The 22,500-nt window shown below is 46.1% G+C and overlaps 1 protein-coding gene across 1 annotated transcript in view; it reads left to right on the top strand.

The window, feature by feature from the left end:
• Positions 1–22,500, top strand: part of prss12 (serine protease 12) — a 73,560-nt gene that overhangs the window by 32,750 nt on the left and 18,310 nt on the right. Inside the window, exons 9-11 of the mRNA XM_090188431.1 lie at positions 11,333–11,538; positions 15,831–15,921; positions 17,143–17,265. Of these exons, the coding sequence (XP_090044557.1) occupies positions 11,333–11,538; positions 15,831–15,921; positions 17,143–17,265 (420 nt within the window). The remainder of the gene's footprint in view (positions 1–11,332; positions 11,539–15,830; positions 15,922–17,142; positions 17,266–22,500) is intronic.

The following is a 22,500-nucleotide window of genomic DNA, read 5'->3' as shown; positions in this document are numbered from 1 at the left end:
GTTGGGGAGTGTTGAGGTGTTTTGGGGAGTGTTGAGGTGTGTGTAGTAGTGTTGAGGTGTGTGTAGTAGTGATGAGGTGTGTTGGGGAGTGTTGAGGTGTGTAGTAGTAGTGATGAGGTGGGTGTAGTAGTGTTGAGGTGTGTTGAGGTGTGTGTAGTAGTGTTTAGGTGTGTTGAGGTGTGTGTAGTGGTGTTGAGGTGTGTTTAGTGGTGTTGAAGTGTGTGTGGTAGTGTTGAGGTGTGTGTGGTAGTGTTGAGGTGTGTGTAGTATTGTTGAGGTGTGTGTAGTATTGTTGAGGTGTGTTGAGGTGTGTTGAGGTGTGTTGGGGTGTGTGTAGTATTGTTGAGGTGTGTGTAGTATTGTTGAGGTGTGTTGAGGTGTGTGTAGTATTGTTGAGGTGTGTGTGGTAGTGTTGAGGTGTGTGTAGTATTGTTGAGGTGTGTGTAGTATTGTTGAGGTGTGTGTAGTATTGTTGAGGTGTGTTGAGGTGTGTTGAGGTGTGTGTAGTAGTGTTGAGGTGTGTTGAGGTGTGTGTAGTGGTGTTGAGGTGTGTTTAGTGGTGTTGAGGTGTGTGTAGTATTGTTGAGGTGTGTGTAGTATTGTTGAGGTGTGTGTAGTATTGTTGAGGTGTGTTGAGGTGTGTTGTGGCTGAACTTAAAGAAACATGGACGTTCATAAATATGGATTCCAGACATAATGTGATGTAGATGGTAGAATCGTTCATAAATATGGATTCCAGACATAATGTAATGTAGATGGTAGAATCGTTCATAAATATGGATTCCAGACATAATGTAATGTAGATGGTAGAATCGTTCATAAATATGGATTCATAATGTAATGTAGATTCTCCCTGTTAAGAAACCGTGTAGAATTGCAGGGGGGGGGGGGATTACAAATGCCAAATCTTTCTGGGGGAGGTTTCTATCAGGAGACATGCATCCCCCTCTCTCTCTGTGTCTCTCTGTGTCTGTCTGTCTCTGTGTCGCTCTGTGTCGCTCTGTCTCTCTCTGTCTCTTTCTGTGTCTCTGCCTCTCTCTGTGTCGCTCTGTCTCTCTCTGTCTCGCTCTGTGTCTCTGCCTCTCTCTGTGTCTCTGTCTCTCTCTGTGTCGCTCTGTCTGTCTCTCTCTGTCTCTCTCTGTCTGTCTGTCTCTGTGTTGCTCTGTCTCTCTCTGTCTCTCTCTCTGTCTCTGTCTCTCTCTGTGTCTCTGTCTCTCTCTGTGTCTCTCTGTCTCTCTCTGTGTCGCTCTGTCTCTCTCTGTGTCGCTCTGTCTGTCTCTCTCTGTCTCTCTCTGTGTCTCTCTGTCTCTCTCTGTGTCGCTCTGTCTTTCTGTGTCTCTGTCTCTCTCTCTGTGTCTCTGTCTCTCTCTCTGTCTCTCTCTGTCTGAAAGTATCTGCTCAGTAACATCTGTAGTGAATAAGGCAGACAGAGCAGAGCAGAGCGTGTCACAGCATTCTGGTTCAGGGAAAACAAATTACATACATCACACACACACACACACACACACACACACACACACACACACACACACACACACACACACACACACACACACACACACACACACACACACAGAGAGAGAGATGAATGTGTCTCTGAGGCCTCAGTCAGGTTTTATTACTGACTCTAGGAACTCTAAGACTTTGGAGGACAGACAGACAGACATAATGTAATGTAGATGGTAGAATCTGGAGGACAGACAGACAGACAGACATAATGTAGATGGTACAGCATTGAGGTACCGCGTACGGTACCGCGTACCCCCTAGCAGCATTGAGGTACCGCGTACCCCCTAGCAGCATTGAGGTACCGCGTACCCCCTAGCAGCATTGAGGTACCGCATACCCCCTAGCAGCATTGAGGTACCGCGTACCCCCTAGCAGCATTGAGGTACCGCGTACCCCCTAGCAGCATTGAGGTACCGCGTACCCCCTAGCAGCATTGAGGTACCGCGTACCCCCTATTAGCATTGAGGTACCGCGTACCCCCTAGCAGCATTGAGGTACCGCGTACGGTAGCGCGTACCCACTAGCAGCATTTTAGCCAAAGACTGTTATACTAGCTGTCTAGTCTGTGTTTTTCTAAATGTGCAATAAACAATAAACACAATTTATGTAAGGCTAACATGCTGTTGAAACAGTGTTCATAACTATTCAACTGTTCTGCCTTGTTAGCTTGCAAAATAGATCCACGTTGGCTAAACAAAGAAATATAAAAGATTAGCTGGCTAATCACTAGCACGTGGGCTTGAGAGAGATTGTGTATGAGGCCTGTGTTAATTTTCTACAGCCTAATGCCTGCTACATTAAGTTAGTCATTACTAGTGAATGTGCAGTATGCATATTTCTATTTAGATTTGTTACAAAAAAAGGGCATTTTCACAGACAGATCGGTGATTATTGCAACAAAAGAAAGCAGGTTTAAACTATTTTGATAAAAATAATGAATTTCTCAGTGGGTCTCATGGTTGTGGAAGGCTTATATTCAGCCTCGGTTTAACTTCCCTGAATTCATTGGATTATTGCTGACTGTTTGAAGTGTATTTGACCTTTTAATTGTACAACGCTTATTTACAGAAAAAAAATTGGAGAAAAATATTGTGATTTGACAGGGAGGAGACGGCCGTGGGGTTTGACAGGGAGGAGACGGCCGTGGGGTTTGACAGGGAGGAGACGGCCGTGGGATTTGACAGGAGGAGCAGACGGCCGTGGGATTTGACAGGGAGGAGACGGCCGTGGGGTTTGACAGGAGGAGCAGACGGCCGTGGGATTTGACAGGGAGGAGACGGCCGTGGGGTTTGACAGGGAGGAGACGGCCGTGGGGTTTGACAGGAGGAGCAGACGGCCGTGGGATTTGACAGGGAGGAGACGGCCGTGGGGTTTGACAGGGAGGAGACGGCCGTGGGGTTTGACAGGGAGGAGACGGCCGTGGGATTTGACAGGGAGGAGACGGCCGTGGGATTTGACAGGGAGGAGACGGCCGTGGGGTTTGACAGGGAGGAGACGGCCGTGGGGTTTGACAGGGAGGAGACGGCCGTGGGATTTGACAGGGAGGAGACGGCCGTGGGATTTGACAGGGAGGAGACGGCCGTGGGATTTGACAGGGAGGAGACGGCCGTGGGATTTGACACGGAGGAGACGGCCGTGGGATTTGACAGGGAGGAGACGGCCGTGGGGTTTGACAGGGAGGAGACGGCCGTGGGATTTGACAGGAGGAGCAGACGGCCGTGGGATTTGACAGGGAGGAGACGGCCGTGGGGTTTGACAGGAGGAGCAGACGGCCGTGGGATTTGACAGGGAGGAGACGGCCGTGGGGTTTGACAGGAGGAGCAGACGGCCGTGGGATTTGACAGGGAGGAGACGGCCGTGGGGTTTGACAGGAGGAGCAGACGGCCGTGGGATTTGACAGGGCGGAGGAGACGGCCGTGGGGTTTGACAGGGAGGAGACGGCCGTGGGGTTTGACACGGAGGAGACGGCCGTGGGATTTGACAGGGAGGAGACGGCCGTGGGGTTTGACAGGGAGGAGACGGCCGTGGGGTTTGACAGGGAGGAGACGGCCGTGGGTTTGACACGGAGGAGACGGCCGTGGGGTTTGACACGGAGGAGACGGCCGTGGGATTTGAAAGAGAGGAGACGGCCGTGGGGTTTGACAGGAGGAGACGGCCGTGGGGTTTGACACGGAGGAGACGGCCGTGGGGTTTGACACGGAGGAGGAGATGGCCGTGGGGTTTGACACGGAGGAGGAGACGGCCATGGGGTTTGACACGGAGGAGGAGACGGCCGTGGGGTTTGACACGGAGGAGTAGACGGCCGTGGGGTTTGACACGGAGGAGGAGACGGCCGTGGGGTTTGACAGGAGGAGGAGAAGGCCGTGGGGTTTGACACGGAGGAGTAGACGGCCGTGGGGTTTGACACGGAGGAGGAGACGGCCGTGGGGTTTGACACGGAGGAGTAGACGGCCGTGGGGTTTGACACGGAGGAGGAGACGGCTGTGGGGTTTGACACGGAGGAGGAGACGGCCGTGGGGTTTGACAGGAGGAGGAGAAGGCCGTGGGGTTTGACACGGAGGAGGAGACGGCCGTGGGGTTTGACACGGAGGAGGAGACGGCCGTGGGGTTTGACACGGAGGAGGAGACGGCCGTGGGGTTTGACACGGAGGAGGAGACGGCCGTGGGGTTTGACACGGAGGAGTAGACGGCCGTGGGGTTTGACACGGAGGAGGATACGGCCGTGGGGTTTGACACGGAGGAGGAGACGGCCGTGGGGTTTGACAGGTGGAGGAGAAGGCCGTGGGGTTTGACACGGAGGAGGAGACGGCCGTGGGGTTTGACACGGAGGAGGAGACGGCCGTGGGGTTTGACACGGAGGAGGAGACGGCCGTGGGGTTTGACACGGAGGAGGAGACGGCCGTGGGGTTTGACACGGAGGAGCAGACGGCCGTGGGGTTTGACAGGAGGAGGAGAAGGCCGTGGGGTTTGACACGGAGGAGCAGAAGGCCATGGGGTTTGACAGGAGGAGGAGACGGCCGTGGGATTTGACAGGGAGGAGGAGACGGCCGTGGGGTTTGACACGGAGGAGACGGCCGTGGGGTTTGACACGGAGGAGACGGCCGTGGGATTTGACAGGGAGGAGACGGCCGTGGGATTTGACAGGGAGGAGACAGCCGTGGGGTTTGACAGGGAGGAGACGGCCGTGGGGTTTGACAGGGAGGAGACGGCCGTGGGGTTTGACAGGGAGGAGACGGCCGTGGTTTTGACACGGAGGAGACGGCCGTGGGGTTTGACACGGAGGAGACGGCCGTGGGATTTGACAGAGAGGACACGGCCGTGGGGTTTGACAGGAGGAGACGGCCGTGGGGTTTGACAGGGAGGAGACGGCCGTGGGATTTGACAGGGAGGAGACGGCTGTGGGGTTTGACAGGGAGGAGACGGCCGTGGGGTCTGACAGGGAGGAGACGGCCGTGGGGTTTGACAGGGAGGAGACGGCCGTGGGTTTGACACGGAGGAGACGGCCGTGGGGTTTGACACGGAGGAGTAGACGGCCGTGGGGTTTGACACGGAGGAGGATACGGCCGTGGGGTTTGACACGGAGGAGGAGACGGCCGTGGGGTTTGACAGGTGGAGGAGAAGGCCGTGGGGTTTGACACGGAGGAGGAGACGGCCGTGGGGTTTGACACGGAGGAGGAGACGGCCGTGGGGTTTGACACGGAGGAGGAGACGGCCGTGGGGTTTGACACGGAGGAGGAGACGGCCGTGGGGTTTGACACGGAGGAGCAGACGGCCGTGGGGTTTGACAGGAGGAGGAGAAGGCCGTGGGGTTTGACACGGAGGAGCAGAAGGCCATGGGGTTTGACAGGAGGAGGAGACGGCCGTGGGATTTGACAGGGAGGAGGAGACGGCCGTGGGGTTTGACACGGAGGAGACGGCCGTGGGGTTTGACACGGAGGAGACGGCCGTGGGATTTGACAGGGAGGAGACGGCCGTGGGATTTGACACGGAGGAGACGGCCGTGGGGTTTGACACGGAGGAGGAGATGGCCGTGGGGTTTGACACGGAGGAGGAGACGGCCATGGGGTTTGACACGGAGGAGGAGACGGCCGTGGGGTTTGACACGGAGGAGTAGACGGCCGTGGGGTTTGACACGGAGGAGGAGACGGCCGTGGGGTTTGACAGGAGGAGGAGAAGGCCGTGGGGTTTGACACGGAGGAGTAGACGGCCGTGGGGTTTGACACGGAGGAGGAGACGGCCGTGGGGTTTGACACGGAGGAGTAGACGGCCGTGGGGTTTGACACGGAGGAGGAGACGGCTGTGGGGTTTGACACGGAGGAGGAGACGGCCGTGGGGTTTGACAGGAGGAGGAGAAGGCCGTGGGGTTTGACACGGAGGAGGAGACGGCCGTGGGGTTTGACACGGAGGAGGAGACGGCCGTGGGGTTTGACACGGAGGAGGAGACGGCCGTGGGGTTTGACACGGAGGAGGAGACGGCCGTGGGGTTTGACACGGAGGAGTAGACGGCCGTGGGGTTTGACACGGAGGAGGATACGGCCGTGGGGTTTGACACGGAGGAGGAGACGGCCGTGGGGTTTGACAGGTGGAGGAGAAGGCCGTGGGGTTTGACACGGAGGAGGAGACGGCCGTGGGGTTTGACACGGAGGAGGAGACGGCCGTGGGGTTTGACACGGAGGAGGAGACGGCCGTGGGGTTTGACACGGAGGAGGAGACGGCCGTGGGGTTTGACACGGAGGAGCAGACGGCCGTGGGGTTTGACAGGAGGAGGAGAAGGCCGTGGGGTTTGACACGGAGGAGCAGAAGGCCATGGGGTTTGACAGGAGGAGGAGACGGCCGTGGGATTTGACAGGGAGGAGGAGACGGCCGTGGGGTTTGACACGGAGGAGACGGCCGTGGGGTTTGACACGGAGGAGACGGCCGTGGGATTTGACAGGGAGGAGACGGCCGTGGGATTTGACAGGGAGGAGACAGCCGTGGGGTTTGACAGGGAGGAGACGGCCGTGGGGTTTGACAGGGAGGAGACGGCCGTGGGGTTTGACAGGGAGGAGACGGCCGTGGTTTTGACACGGAGGAGACGGCCGTGGGGTTTGACACGGAGGAGACGGCCGTGGGATTTGACAGAGAGGAGACGGCCGTGGGGTTTGACAGGAGGAGACGGCCGTGGGGTTTGACAGGGAGGAGACGGCCGTGGGATTTGACAGGGAGGAGACGGCTGTGGGGTTTGACAGGGAGGAGACGGCCGTGGGGTCTGACAGGGAGGAGACGGCCGTGGGGTTTGACAGGGAGGAGACGGCCGTGGGTTTGACACGGAGGAGACGGCCGTGGGGTTTGACACGGAGGAGGAGACGGCCGTGGGATTTGACAGAGAGGAGACGGCCGTGGGGTTTGACAGGAGGAGACGGCCGTGGGGTTTGACACGGAGGAGACGGCCGTGGGGTTTGACACGGAGGAGGAGACGGCCGTGGGGTTTGACACGGAGGAGGAGACGGCCGTGGGGTTTGACACAGAGGAGGAGACGGCCGTGGGGTTTGACACGGAGGAGGAGACGGCCGTGGGGTTTGACACGGAGGAGTAGACGGCCGTGGGGTTTGACACGGAGGAGGAGAAGGCCGTGGGGTTTGACAAGGAGGAGGAGACGGCCGTGGGGTTTGACACGGAGGAGGAGACGGCCGTGGGGTTTGACACGGAGGAGGAGACGGCCGTGGGGTTTGACACGGAGGAGGAGACGGCCGTGGGGTTTGACACGGAGGAGCAGACGGCCGTGGGGTTTGACACGGAGGAGGAGAAGGCCGTGGGGTTTGACACGGAGGAGCAGAAGGCCGTGGGGTTTGACACGGAGGAGCAGACGGCCGTGGGGTTTGACACGGAGGAGGAGACGGCCGTGGGGTTTGACACGGAGGAGGAGACGGCCGTGGGGTTTGACACGGAGGAGCAGACGGCCGTGGGGTTTGACAGGAGGAGGAGAAGGCCGTGGGGTTTGACACGGAGGAGCAGAAGGCCGTGGGGTTTGACACGGAGGAGCAGAAGGCCGTGGGGTTTGACACGGAGGAGGAGACGGCCGTGGGGTTTGACACGGAGGAGCAGAAGGCCGTGGGGTTTGACACGGAGGAGGAGACGGCCGTGGGGTTTGAAAACCATGTTTTGAGGCTTGTTTAGTGTTTGCAAACATTTGAAGTAAAACAAGAGTATACGTTGGAGGTGTGACGTTATATTCTTTTAAGAATCGATGCCTATATCATAAATGTATAAGTCCCAAAAAAAGGATGTGGCAACTAAGGATTCTAGCCGATAAGGAAATAGACGCCCGTCTCAAATAGAATCCTGTCTCCGGTTGTGTTCAGTGATTGAAGGAAATAAACGCCCAGGCTATTGAAGTTTTACGGTAGTAGTAAACGATAACAGTTACTTACAATGATGATTCAGTTAGTTACAATGATGATTCAGTTACTTACAATGATGATTCAGTTAGTTACAATGATGATTCAGTTAGTTACAATGATGATTCAGTTAGTTACAATGATGATTTAGTTAGTTACAGTGATGATTCAGTTAGTTACAATGATGATTCAGTTAGTTACAATGATGATTCAGTTAGTTACAATGATGATTCAGTTACAATGATGATTTAGTTAGTTACAATGATGATTCAGTTACAATGATGATTCAGTTAGTTACAATGATGATTCAGTTAGTTACAATGATGATTCAGTTAGTTACAATGATGATTCAGTTACTTACGATGATGATTCAGTTAGTTACAATGATGATTCAGTTAGTTACAATGATGATTCAGTTAGTTACAATGATGATTCAGTTAGTTACAATGATGATTCAGTTAGTTACAATGATGATTCAGTTAGTTACAATGATGATTCAGTTAGTTACAATGATGATTCAGTTACAATGATGATTTAGTTAGTTACAATGATGATTTAGTTAGTTACAATGATGATTTAGTTAGTTACAATGATGATTCGGTTGGTTACAATGATGATTTAGTTAGTTACAATGATGATTCAGTTACAATGATGATTTAGTTAGTTACAATGATGATTTAGTTAGTTACAATGATGATTTAGTTAGTTACAATGATGATTCGGTTGGTTACATTGATGATTCAGTTAGTTACATTGATGATTCGGTTAGTTACAATGATGATTCAGTTAGTTACAATGATGATTCAGTTACAATGATGATTTAGTTAGTTACAATGATGATTCAGTTACAATGATGATTTAGTTAGTTACAATGATGATTTAGTTACAATGATGATTTAGTTAGTTACAATGATGATTCAGTTAGTTACAATGATGATTCAGTTACAATGATGATTTAGTTAGTTACAATGATGATTTAGTTAGTTACAATGATGATTTAGTTAGTTACAATGATGATTTAGTTAGTTGCAATGATGATTTAGTTAGTTACAATGATGATTTAGTTAGTTACAATGATGATTCAGTTAGTTACAATGATGATTCAGTTAGTTACAATGATGATTCAGTTAGTTACAATGATGATTTAGTTAGTTACAATGATGATTCAGTTAGTTACAATGATGATTCAGTTAGTTACAATGATGATTCAGTTAGTTACAGTGATGATTCAGTTAGTTACAATGATGATTTAGTTAGTTACAATGATGATTCAGTTACAATGATGATTTAGTTAGTTACAATGATGATTCAGTTAGTTACATTGATGATTTAGTTAGTTACAATGATGATTTAGTTAGTTACAATGATGATTTAGTTAGTTACAATGATGATTCAGTTACAATGATGATTTAGTTAGTTACAATGATGATTCAGTTAGTTACAATGATGATTCAGTTAGTTACAATGATGATTCAGTTACAATGATGATTCAGTTAGTTACAATGATGATTTAGTTAGTTACAATGATGATTCAGTTAGTTACAATGATGATTTAGTTAGTTACAATGATGATTCAGTTAGTTACAATGATGATTTAGTTAGTTACAATGATGATTCAGTTAGTTACAATGATGATTCAGTTACAATGATGATTTAGTTAGTTACAATGATGATTTAGTTACAATGATGATTTAGTTAGTTACAATGATGATTCAGTTACAATGATGATTTAGTTCGTTACAATGATGATTCAGTTAGTTACAATGATGATTCAGTTAGTTACAATGATGATTCAGTTACAATGATGATTCAGTTAGTTACAATGATGATTTAGTTAGTTACAATGATGATTCGGTTGGTTACAATGATGATTTAGTTAGTTACAATGATGATTCAGTTACAATGATGATTTAGTTAGTTACAATGATGATTTAGTTAGTTACAATGATGATTTAGTTAGTTACAATGATGATTCGGTTGGTTACATTGATGATTCAGTTAGTTACATTGATGATTCGGTTAGTTACAATGATGATTCAGTTAGTTACAATGATGATTCAGTTACAATGATGATTTAGTTAGTTACAATGATGATTCAGTTACAATGATGATTTAGTTAGTTACAATGATGATTTAGTTACAATGATGATTTAGTTAGTTACAATGATGATTCAGTTAGTTACAATGATGATTCAGTTACAATGATGATTTAGTTAGTTACAATGATGATTTAGTTAGTTACAATGATGATTTAGTTAGTTACAATGATGATTTAGTTAGTTGCAATGATGATTTAGTTAGTTACAATGATGATTTAGTTAGTTACAATGATGATTCAGTTAGTTACAATGATGATTCAGTTAGTTACAATGATGATTCAGTTAGTTACAATGATGATTTAGTTAGTTACAATGATGATTCAGTTAGTTACAATGATGATTCAGTTAGTTACAATGATGATTCAGTTAGTTACAGTGATGATTCAGTTAGTTACAATGATGATTTAGTTAGTTACAATGATGATTCAGTTACAATGATGATTTAGTTAGTTACAATGATGATTCAGTTAGTTACATTGATGATTTAGTTAGTTACAATGATGATTTAGTTAGTTACAATGATGATTTAGTTAGTTACAATGATGATTCAGTTACAATGATGATTTAGTTAGTTACAATGATGATTCAGTTAGTTACAATGATGATTCAGTTAGTTACAATGATGATTCAGTTACAATGATGATTCAGTTAGTTACAATGATGATTTAGTTAGTTACAATGATGATTCAGTTAGTTACAATGATGATTTAGTTAGTTACAATGATGATTCAGTTAGTTACAATGATGATTTAGTTAGTTACAATGATGATTCAGTTAGTTACAATGATGATTCAGTTACAATGATGATTTAGTTAGTTACAATGATGATTTAGTTAGTTACAATGATGATTTAGTTAGTTACAATGATGATTTAGTTAGTTACAATGATGATTCAGTTAGTTACAATGATGATTCAGTTGGTAGACCTATGATGATTCAGTTAGTTACAATGATGACCGTATCATAGTTGATTCAACCGTATCGTAGTTGATTCAGCCGTATCGTAGTTGATTCAACCGTACCATAGTTGATTCAACGGTATCATAGTTGATTCAGCCGTATCGTAGTTGATTCAACCGTATCGTAGTTGATTCAGCCGTATCGTAGTCGATTCAACCGTACCATAGCTGATTCAACGGTATCATAGTTGATTCAACCGTATCGTAGTTGATTCAACCGTATCGTAATTGATTCAACCGTATCGTAGTTGATTCAGCCGTATCGTAGTTGATTCAACCGTATCGTAGTTGATTCATTGGTATCTTCAGTGTCTAAGTGTAACTCTGTTGTTGTGTTGTTTACACTCATCCACTCTGTCTGTCTGCGATGTTTGTGTGTCGTCTTCAGTGGAGTGGCGAAGGCCCGTGTGATGGCGTATTTTGGCGAGGGGGAGGGGCCTATCCATGTGGACAACGTGAAGTGTTCCGGCGAAGAGCGTTCATTGGTCGACTGCCTCAAACAGCCAACCGGGACGCATAACTGTCGCCATAGCGAAGACGCCGGGGTCATCTGTGACTACGGCCAATCACAGTTCAGCGACACAGAGGGCAAAGGTCAGTGGTGATGTCACAAACATATTTATCTGACGTCAACCTGTTCTAGGGGAATAGGGATTGAACGATTCACATCGCACTCCCGGTTCAAATGTTAAAGATATGACTGTATCGCTCCGTGGACACCCAACCTGTGTCCTGTCCACTAGACTGACTGTATCGCTCCGTGGACACCCAACCTGGGTCCTGTCCACTAGACTGACCGTGTCCTGTCCTCTAGACTGACTGGGTCCTGTCCTCTAGACTGACCGTGTCCTGTCCACTAGACTGACCGTGTCCTGTCCTCTAGACTGACTGTGTCCTGTCCTCTAGACTGACCGTGTCCTGTCCTCTAGACTGACTGTGTCCTGTCCTCTAGACTGACTGTGTCCTGTCCTCTAGACTGACTGTGTCCTGTCCACTAGACTGACTGTGTCCTGTCCTCTAGACTGACTGTGTCCTGTCCACTAGACTGACTGTGTCCTGTCCTCTAGACTGACTGTGTCCTGTCCTCTAGACTGACTGTGTCCTGTCCTCTAGACTGACTGTGTCCTGTCCTCTAGACTGACTGTGTCCTGTCCACTAGACTGACTGTGTCCTGTCCTCTAGACTGACTGTGTCCTGTCCTCTAGACTGACTGTGTCCTGTCCTCTAGACTGACTGTGTCCTGTCCTCTAGACTGACTGTGTCCTGTCCACTAGACTGACTGTGTCCTGTCCTCTAGACTGACTGTGTCCTGTCCACTAGACTGACTGTGTCCTGTCCACTAGACTGACTGTGTCCTGTCCACTAGACTGACTGTGTCCTGTCCACTAGACTGACTGTGTCCTGTCCACTAGACTGACTGTGTCCTGTCCTCTAGACTGACTGTGTCCTGTCCTCTAGACTAACTGTGTCCTGTCCACTAGACTGACTGTGTCCTGTCCTCTAGACTGACTGTGTCCTGTCCTCTAGACTGACTGTGTCCTGTCCACTAGACTGACTGTGTCCTGTCCACTAGACTGACTGTGTCCTGTCCTCTAGACTGACTGTGTCCTGTCCACTAGACTGACTGTGTCCTGTCCTCTAGACTGACTGTGTCCTGTCCACTAGACTGACTGTGTCCTGTCCACTAGACTGACCGTGTCCTGTCCTCTAGACTGACTGTGTCCTGTCCTCTAGACTGACTGTGTCCTGTCCTCTAGACTGACTGTGTCCTGTCCTCTAGACTGACCGTGTCCTGTCCACTAGACTGACTGTGTCCTGTCCACTAGACTGACTGTGTCCTGTCCTCTAGACTGACTGTGTCCTGTCCTCTAGACTGACTGTGTCCTGTCCTCTAGACTGACTGTGTCCTGTCCACTAGACTGACTGTGTCCTGTCCTCTAGACTGACTGTGTACTGTCCACTAGACTGACTGTGTCCTGTCCTCTAAACTGACTGTGTCTTGTCCACTAGACTGACTGTGTCCTGTCCACTAGACTGACTGTGTCCTGTCCACTAGACTGACTGTGTCCTGTCCTCTAGACTGACTGTGTCCTGTCCTCTAGACTGACTGTGTCCTGTCCACTAGACTGACTGTGTCCTGTCCTCTAGACTGACTGTGTCCTGTCCTCTAGACTGACTGTGTCCTGTCCACTAGACTGACTGTGTCCTGTCCACTAGACTGACTGTGTCCTGTCCTCTAGACTGACTGTGTCCTGTCCACTAGACTGACTGTGTCCTGTCCACTAGACTGACTGTGTCCTGTCCACTACACTGACTGTGTCCTGTCCACTACACTGACTGTGTCCTGTCCTCTAGACTGACTGTGTCCTGTCCTCTAGACTGACTGTGTCCTGTCCACTAGACTGACTGTGTCCTGTCCACTACACTGACTGTGTCCTGTCCTCTAGACTGACTGTGTCCTGTCCTCTAGACTGACTGTGTCCTGTCCACTAGACTGACTGTGTCCTGTCCTCTAGACTGACTGTGTCCTGTCCACTAGACTGACTGTGTCCTGTCCTCTAGACTGACTGTGTCCTGTCCTCTAGACTGACTGTGTCCTGTCCACTAGACTGACTGTGTCCTGTCCACTAGACTGACTGTGTCCTGTCCACTAGACTGACTGTGTCCTGTCCTCTAGACTGACTGTGTCCTGTCCTCTAGACTGACTGTGTCCTGTCCACTAGACTGACTGTGTCCTGTCCACTAGACTGACTGTGTCCTGTCCACTAGACTGACTGTGTCCTGTCCACTAGACTGACTGTGTCCTGTCTTTTGGGATTAGGGTTACCATTGTGGTTACCATTGGGGTTACCATTGGGGTTGCCATTGGGGTTAGGGTTACTGTCTGTCTGTGTTAGGTACGGTGGAGTCTGTGTCAGATCCTGTCTGTGTTAGAAACGAACTGTCTGTCTGTGTTAGGTACGGTGGAGTCTGTGTCAGATCCTGTCTGTGTTAGATACTAACTGTTTGTCTGTGTTAGATACGGTGGAGTCTGTGTCAGATCCTGTCTGTGTTAGATACTAACTGTTTGTCTGTGTTAGGTACGGTGGAGTCTGTGTCAGATCCTGTCTGTGTTAGGTACTAACGGTCCTGTCTGTGTTAGGTATTAACGGTCCTGTCTGTGTTAGGTACGGTGGAGTCTGTGTCAGATCCTGTCTGTGTTAGATACTAACTGTCTGTCTGTGTTAGATACTAACGGTCTGTCTGTGTTAGGTACGGTGGAGTCTGTGTCAGATCCTGTCTGTGTTAGGTACTAACTGTCTGTCTGTGTTAGGTATGGTGGAGTCTGTGTGAGATCCTGTCTGTGTTAGATACTAAACTAACGTTCCTGTCTGTCTGTGTTAGGTATGGTGGAGTCTGTGTCAGATCTTGTGTGTGTTAGATACTAACTGTCTGTCTGTGTTAGGTACAGTGGAGTCTGTGTCAGATCCTGTCTGTGTTAGATACTAACTGTCTGTCTGTGTTAGGTACGGTGGAGTCTGTGTCAGATCCTGTCTGTGTTAGATACTAACTGTCTGTCTGTGTTAGATACTAACTGTCTGTCTGTGTTAGATACTAACTGTCTGTCTGTGTTAGGTACGGTGGAGTCTGTGTCAGATCCTGTCTGTGTTAGATACTAACTGTCTGTCTGTGTTAGGTACGGTGGAGTCTGTGTCAGATCCTGTCTGTGTTAGATACTAACTGTCTGTCTGTGTTAGGTACTAACTGTCTGTCTGTGTTAGATACTAACTGTCTGTCTGTGTTAGGTACTAATTGTCTGTCTGTGTTAGGTACGGTGGAGTCTGTGTCAAATCCTGTCTGTGTTAGATACTAACTGTCTGTCTGTCTGTGTTAGGTACGGTGGAGTCTGTGTCAGATCCTGTGTGTGGGTTGTCTGTGTTAGGTACTAAACTAACGGTCCTGTCTGTCTGTGTTAGGTACGGTGGAGTCTGTGTCAGATCCTGTCTGTGTTAGATACTAACTGTCTGTCTGTGTTAGGTACTAACTGTCTGTCTGTGTTAGGTACGGTGGAGTCTGTGTCAGATCCTGTCTGTGTTAGGTACTAACTGTCTGTCTGTGTTAGGTACTAACTGTCTGTCTGTGTTAGGTATGGTGGAGTCTGTGTCAGATCCTGTCTGTGTTAGATACTAACTGTCTGTCTGTGTTAGATACTAACTGTCTGTCTGTGTTAGGTACTAACGGTCTGTCTGTGTTAGGTACGGTGGAGTCTGTGTCAGATCCTGTCTGTGTTAGATACTAACTGTCTGTCTGTGTTAGATACTAACTGTCTGTCTGTGTTAGGTACTAATGGTCTGTCTGTGTTAGGTACAGTGGAGTCTGTGTTAGGTACTAACTGTCTGTCTGTGTTAGATACTAACTGTCTGTCTGTGTTAGGTACTAACGGTCCTGTCTGTGTTAGGTACGATGGAGTCTGTGTCAGATCCTGTCTGTGTTAGATACTAACTGTCTGTCTGTGTTAGGTACTAACTGTCTGTCTGTGTTAGATACTAACTGTCTGTCTGTGTTAGGTACTAACTGTCTGTCTGTGTTAGATACGGTGGAGTCTGTGTCAGATCCTGTCTGTGTTAGATACTAACTGTCTGTCTGTGTTAGGTACTAACTGTCTGTCTGTGTTAGATACTAACTGTCTGTCTGTGTTAGATACTAACTGTCTGTCTGTGTTAGGTACTAACGGTCCTGTCTGTGTTAGGTACGATGGAGTCTGTGTCAGATCCTGTCTGTGTTAGATACTAACTGTCTGTCTGTGTTAGGTACTAACTGTCTGTCTGTGTTAGATACTAACTGTCTGTCTGTGTTAGATACTAACTGTCTGTCTGTGTTAGGTACTAACTGTCTGTCTGTGTTAGGTACGGTGGAGTCTGTGTCAGATCCTGTCTGTGGGTTGAGGCTGATACATACACGCCAACGCAGAATCATAGGAGGAGAGAACTCACTGAGGTAAGGAGAGAGAGATATATTTAAATACATATATATACTGTATATATACTGTGTGTAGCTAGTTGATCTGGTGTGTTGATGGGTGTTGTAGTTCTAGTATGAGTGTATGTTGGGTGTTGTAGTTTAATATAATCCAGATATATTATATTATAATACATGGTGTGTTGATGGGTGTTGTAGTTTAATATAAGCTGGATATATTATATTATAATACATGGTGTGTTGATGGGTGTTGTAGTTCTAGTATGAGTGTATGTTGGGTGTTGTAGTTTAATATAATCCAGATATATTATATTATAATACATGGTGTGTTGATGGGTGTTGTAGTTCTAGTATGAGTGTCTGATGGGTGTTGTAGTTCTAGTATGTGTGTATGTTGGGTGTTGTAGTTTAATATAATCCAGATATATTATATTATAATACATGGTGTGTTGATGGGTGTTGTAGTTCTAGTATGAGTGTATGTTGGGTGTTGTAGTTTAATATAATCTGGATATATTATATTATAATACATGGTGTGTTGATGGGTGTTGTAGTTCTAGTATGAGTGTCTGATGGGTGTTGTAGTTCTAGTATGAGTGTCTGATGGGTGTTGTAGTTCTAGTATGAGGGTCTGACGGGTGTTGTAGTTCTAGTATCCGTGTATGTTGGGTGTTGTAGTTCTAGTATCCGTGTTTGTTGGGTGTTGTAGTTCTAGTATCCATGTTTGTTGGGTGTTGTAGTTCTAGTGTCCGTGTATGTTGGGTGTTGTAGTTCTAGTGTCCATGTATGTTCGGTGTTGTAGTTCTAGTGTCCGTGTTTGTTCGGTGTTGTAGTTCTAGTGTCCGTGTTTGTTGGGTGTTGTAGTTCTAGTATCCGTGTTTGTTGGGTGTTGTAGTTCTAGTATCCATGTTTGTTGGGTGTTGTAGTTCTAGTGTCCGTGTATGTTGGGTGTTGTAGTTCTAGTGTCCGTGTATGTTGGGTGTTGTAGTTCTAGTATCCGTGTATGTTCGGTGTTGTAGTTCTAGTGTCCGTGTATGTTGGGTGTTGTAGTTCTAGTATCCGTGTATGTTCGGTGTTGTAGTTCTAGTATCCGTGTATGTTCGGTGTTGTAGTTCTAGTGTATGTGTTTGTTGTATGTTGAGTGTTGTAGTTGGGTGTCCGTGTCTAACCCTCATTAGTTTTATTGTGTGTGTGTGTGTGTGTGTGTGTGTGTGTGTGTGTGTGTGTGTGTGTGTGTAGGGGAGGCTGGCCATGGCAGGCTGCGGTGCGTCTCAGAGGCTCTCGGGGGGACGGAAGGTTGGTGTGTGGAGCGACTCTCATCAGCTCCTGTTGGATACTCACCTCAGCTCACTGCTTTAAGAGGTAACTCAAACCAGACCGTGGTTCAGACAGACACCACAACATTCATCTAGTCACTTCATCAACATCTAGTTTAGAGAGACAGACACCTCAACCACAACATTCATCTAGTCACTTCATCAACATCTAATTTAGAGAGACAGACACCTCAACATTCATCTAGTCACTTCATCAACATCTAGTTTAGATGAGACAGACAACACAGCATTCATCTAGTCACTTCATCAACATCTAGTTTAGATGAGACAGACACCACAACATTCATCTAGTCACTTCATCAACATCTAGTTTAGAGAGACAGACAACACAACCACAACATTCATCTAGTCACTTCATCAACATCTAGTTTAGAGAGACAGACACCTCAACATTCATCTAGTCACTTCATCAACATCTAGTTTAGAGAGACAGACAACACAACCACAACATTCATCTAGTCACTTCATCAACATCTAGTTTAGAGAGACAGACAACACAACCACAACATTCATCTAGTCACTTCATCAACATCTAGTTTAGAGAGACAGACACCTCAACATTCATCTAGTCACTTCATCAACATCTAGTTTAGAGAGACAGACAACACAACCACAACATTCATCTAGTCACTTCATCAACATCTAATTTAGAGAGACAGACACCTCAACATTCATCTAGTCACTTCATCAACATCTAGTTTAGAGAGACAGACAACACAACATTCATCTAGTCACTTCATCAACATCTAGTTTAGAGAGACAGACAACACAACCACAACATTCATCTAGTCACTTCATCAACATCTAGTTTAGAGAGACAGACAACACAGCATTCATCTAGTCACTTCATCAACATCTAGTTTAGATGAGACAGACACCATAACATTCATCTAGTCACTTCATCAACATCTAGTTTAGATGAGACAGACAACACAGCATTCATCTAGTCACTTCATCAACATCTAGTTTAGATGAGACAGACACCACAACATTCATCTAGTCACTTCATCAACATCTAGTTTAGAGAGACAGACAACACAACCACAACATTCATCTAGTCACTTCATCAACATCTAGTTTAGAGAGACAGACACCTCAACATTCATCTAGTCACTTCATCAACATCTAGTTTAGAGAGACAGACAACACAACCACAACATTCATCTAGTCACTTCATCAACATCTAGTTTAGAGAGACAGACAACACAACCACAACATTCATCTAGTCACTTCATCAACATCTAGTTTAGAGAGACAGACACCTCAACATTCATCTAGTCACTTCATCAACATCTAGTTTAGAGAGACAGACAACACAACCACAACATTCATCTAGTCACTTCATCAACATCTAATTTAGAGAGACAGACACCTCAACATTCATCTAGTCACTTCATCAACATCTAGTTTAGAGAGACAGACAACACAACATTCATCTAGTCACTTCATCAACATCTAGTTTAGAGAGACAGACAACACAACCACAACATTCATCTAGTCACTTCATCAACATCTAGTTTAGAGAGACAGACAACACAGCATTCATCTAGTCACTTCATCAACATCTAGTTTAGATGAGACAGACACCATAACATTAATCTAGTCACTTCATCAACATCTAGTTTAGAGAGACAGGCAACACAACATTCATCTAGTCACTTCATCAACATCTAGTTTAGATGAGACAGACACCATAACATTCATCTAGTCACTTCATCAACATCTAGTTTAGATGAGACAGACCTCAACATTCATCTAGTCACTTCATCAACATCTAGTTTAGAGAGACAGACACCTCAAGATTCATCTAGTCACTTCATCAACATCTAGTTTAGAGAGACAGACACCACAACGTTCATCTAGTCACTTCATCAACATCTAGTTTAGATGAGACAGACACCTCAACCACAACATTCATCTAGTCACTTCATCAACATCTAGTTTAGATGAGACAGACACCTCAACCACAACATTCATCTAGTCACTTCATCAACATCTAGTTTAGATGAGACAGACCTCAACATTCATCTAGTCACTTCATCAACATCTAGTTTAGAGAGACAGACACCTCAAGATTCATCTAGTCACTTCATCAACATCTAGTTTAGAGAGACAGACACCACAACGTTCATCTAGTCACTTCATCAACATCTAGTTTAGATGAGACAGACACCTCAACCACAACATTCATCTAGTCACTTCATCAACATCTAGTTTAGAGAGACCGACACCTCAACATTCATCTAGTCACTTCATCAACATCTAGTTTAGATGAGACAGACACCTCAACCACAACATTCATCTAGTCACTTCATCAACATCTAGTTTAGATGAGATAGACACCACAACATTCATCTAGTCACTTCATCAACATCTAGTTTAGATGAGACAGACACCTCAACCACAACATTCATCTAGTCACTTCATCAACATCTAGTTTAGATGAGACAGACACCTCAACCACAACATTCATCTAGTCACTTCATCAACATCTAGTTTAGAGAGACAGACACCTCAACATTCATCTAGTCACTTCATCAACGTGTGTGTGTGTGTGTGTGTGTGTGTGTGTGTGTGTGTGTGTGTGTGTGTGTGTGTGTGTGTGTGTGTGTGTGAGGTTAAGTTGGGGGTAGCCAATTTTGAGTGTGATGCATATCTCCATGTTGCATATGATGATCTGAGTTCGATGTAAATACTGTGTCTCTCAGCCCCTCTACAGATTTTATCTGGGATATTTTCAAATGTTTGAGTTTGTTATGAAAAAAACAGAGACAGATCAGGTCACACTCACACACACATTCTCACACTCACCCACACACACACTCACTCACACACACACATTCTTACACTCCACTCACACGCACACTCACACAGTGTGCCAGAGTGCATTTCTGTCTCAGTGTTTCTCGATTAGAGAGAAAGACCAGCAGAAGCATTCAAAACCAGTTCCTAAAACCAGTTCCCAAAACCAGTTCCCAAAACCAGTTCCTAAAACCAGTTCCTAAAACCAGTTCCTAAGACCAGTTCCTAAAACCAGTTTCCAAAACCAGTTCCTAAAACCAGTTCCTAAAACCAGTTCCTACGACCAGTTCCTAAAACCAGTTTCCAAAACCAGTTCCTAAAACCAGTTCCTAAAACCAGTTCCTACGACCAGTTCCTAAAACCAGTTTCCAAAACCAGTTCCTAAAACCAGTTCCTAAAACCAGTTCCTAAGACCAGTTCCTAAAACCAGTTTCCAAAACCAGTTCCTAAAACCAGTTCCTAAAACCAGTTCCTACGACCAGTTCCTAAAACCAGTTTCCAAAACCAGTTCCTAAAACCAGTTCCTAAAAGCAGTTCCTACGACCAGTTCCTAAAACCAGTTTCCAAAACCAGTTCCTAAAACCAGTTCCTAAAACCAGTTCCTAAGACCAGTTCCTAAAACCAGTTTCCAAAACCAGTTCCTAAAACCAGTTCCTAAAACCAGTTCCTAAGACCAGTTCCTAAAACCAGTTCCTAAAACCAGTTCCTAAAACCAGTTTCCAAAACCAGTTCCTAAAACCAGTTCCTAAAACCAGTTCCTAAGACCAGTTCCTAAAACCAGTTTCCAAAACCATTTCCTAAAACCAGTTCCTAAAACCAGTTCCTAAAACCAGTTCCTAAGACCAGTTCCTAAAACCAGTTTCCAAAACCAGTTCCTAAAACCAGTTCCCTAAAACCAGTTCCTAAAACCAGTTCCCACTCTGGAAAGCTACACATGCAACTGAACAAAGAATATACATTGTAACATTTGAGAGAGAGAAGCGTTTTGTGTGAATGGAAAAGATCTGTGATCATGAAACATGGATCCAACACTTTAAATGTTACGTTTGTAGTTCAGTGTTAATATCTGATTCAGATAAAGATGCATAAAGTAATTCAATATGATGCATTAAATGTCTAGATTAGTGAATTGCTGTGTGGGTGGGTTCAGCAGGATTTGTTGTTAAGCCTTGTCCTGGATCTAATTCAACACAATTTTCACAATCATCTATTGAAATGATGGTCCAGAATTAGGGTTCATCTGTATGTATCCGGGAAACCAGCCCTTTGAAGTACTTTATCATTTAGACTAGAGATTATAGACGTGGTTCTGCAGTTGACTGATCGGGTTCTGATATTCCCTGGTTCTACAGTTGACTGATCAGGTTCTGATATTCCCTGGTTCTACAGTTGACTGATCAGGTTCTGATATTCCCTGGTTCTGCAGTTGACTGATCAGGTTCAGATATTCCCTGGTTCTACAGTTGACTGATAAGGTTCTGATATTCCCTGGTTCTACAGTTGACTGATCAGGTTCTGATATTCCCTGGTTCTACAGTTGACTGATCGGGTTCTGATATTCCCTGGTTCTACAGTTGACTGATGAAGTTCTGATATTCCCTGGTTCTACAGTTGACTGATCAGGTTCTGATATTCCCTGGTTCTACAGTTGACTGATCGGGTTCTGATATTCCCTGGTTCTACAGTTGACTGATCAGGTTCTGATATTCCCTGGTTCTACAGTTGACTGATCAGGTTCAAATATTCCCTGGTTCTACAGTTGACTGATCAGGTTCAGATATTCCCTGGTTCTACAGTTGACTGATAAGGTTCTGATATTCCCTGGTTCTACAGTTGACTGATCAGGTTCTGATATTCCCTGGTTCTACAGTTGACTGATCGGGTTCTGATATTCCCTGATTCTACAGTTGACTGATCAGGTTCTGATATTCCCTGGTTCTACAGTTGACTGATCAGGTTCTGATATTCCCTGATTCTACAGTTGACTGATCGGGTTCTGATATTCCCTGATTCTACAGTTGACTGATCAGGTTCTGATATTCCCTGGTTCTACAGTTGACTGATCAGGTTCTGATATTCCCTGATTCTACAGTTGAGTGATCAGGTTCTGATATTCCCTGATTCTACAGTTGACTGATCAGGTTCTGATATTCCCTGGTTCTACAGTTGACTGATCGGGTTCTGATATTCCCTGGTACTACAGTTGACTGATCAGGTTCTGATATACCCTGGTTCTACAGTTGACTGATCAGGTTCTGATATTCCCTGGTTCTATAGTTGACTGATCCGGTTCTGATATTCCCTGGTTCTACAGTTGACTGATCAGGATCTGATATTCCCTGGTTCTACAGTTGACTGATCAGGTTCAGATATTCCCTGGTTCTACAGTTGACTGATCAGCTTCAGATATTCCCTGGTTCTACAGTTGACTGATCAGGTTCCGATATTCCCTGGTTCT

The sequence above is a fragment of the Oncorhynchus mykiss genome, chromosome 10 (genome assembly GCF_057628025.1).
Source record: "Oncorhynchus mykiss isolate SJ-2025 chromosome 10, ASM5762802v1, whole genome shotgun sequence".
In the NCBI taxonomy this organism is placed as follows: domain Eukaryota; kingdom Metazoa; phylum Chordata; class Actinopteri; order Salmoniformes; family Salmonidae; genus Oncorhynchus; species Oncorhynchus mykiss.
Note: the sequence above shows the minus strand (reverse complement) of the source record. Positions and strands in the feature narration are given on the sequence as shown.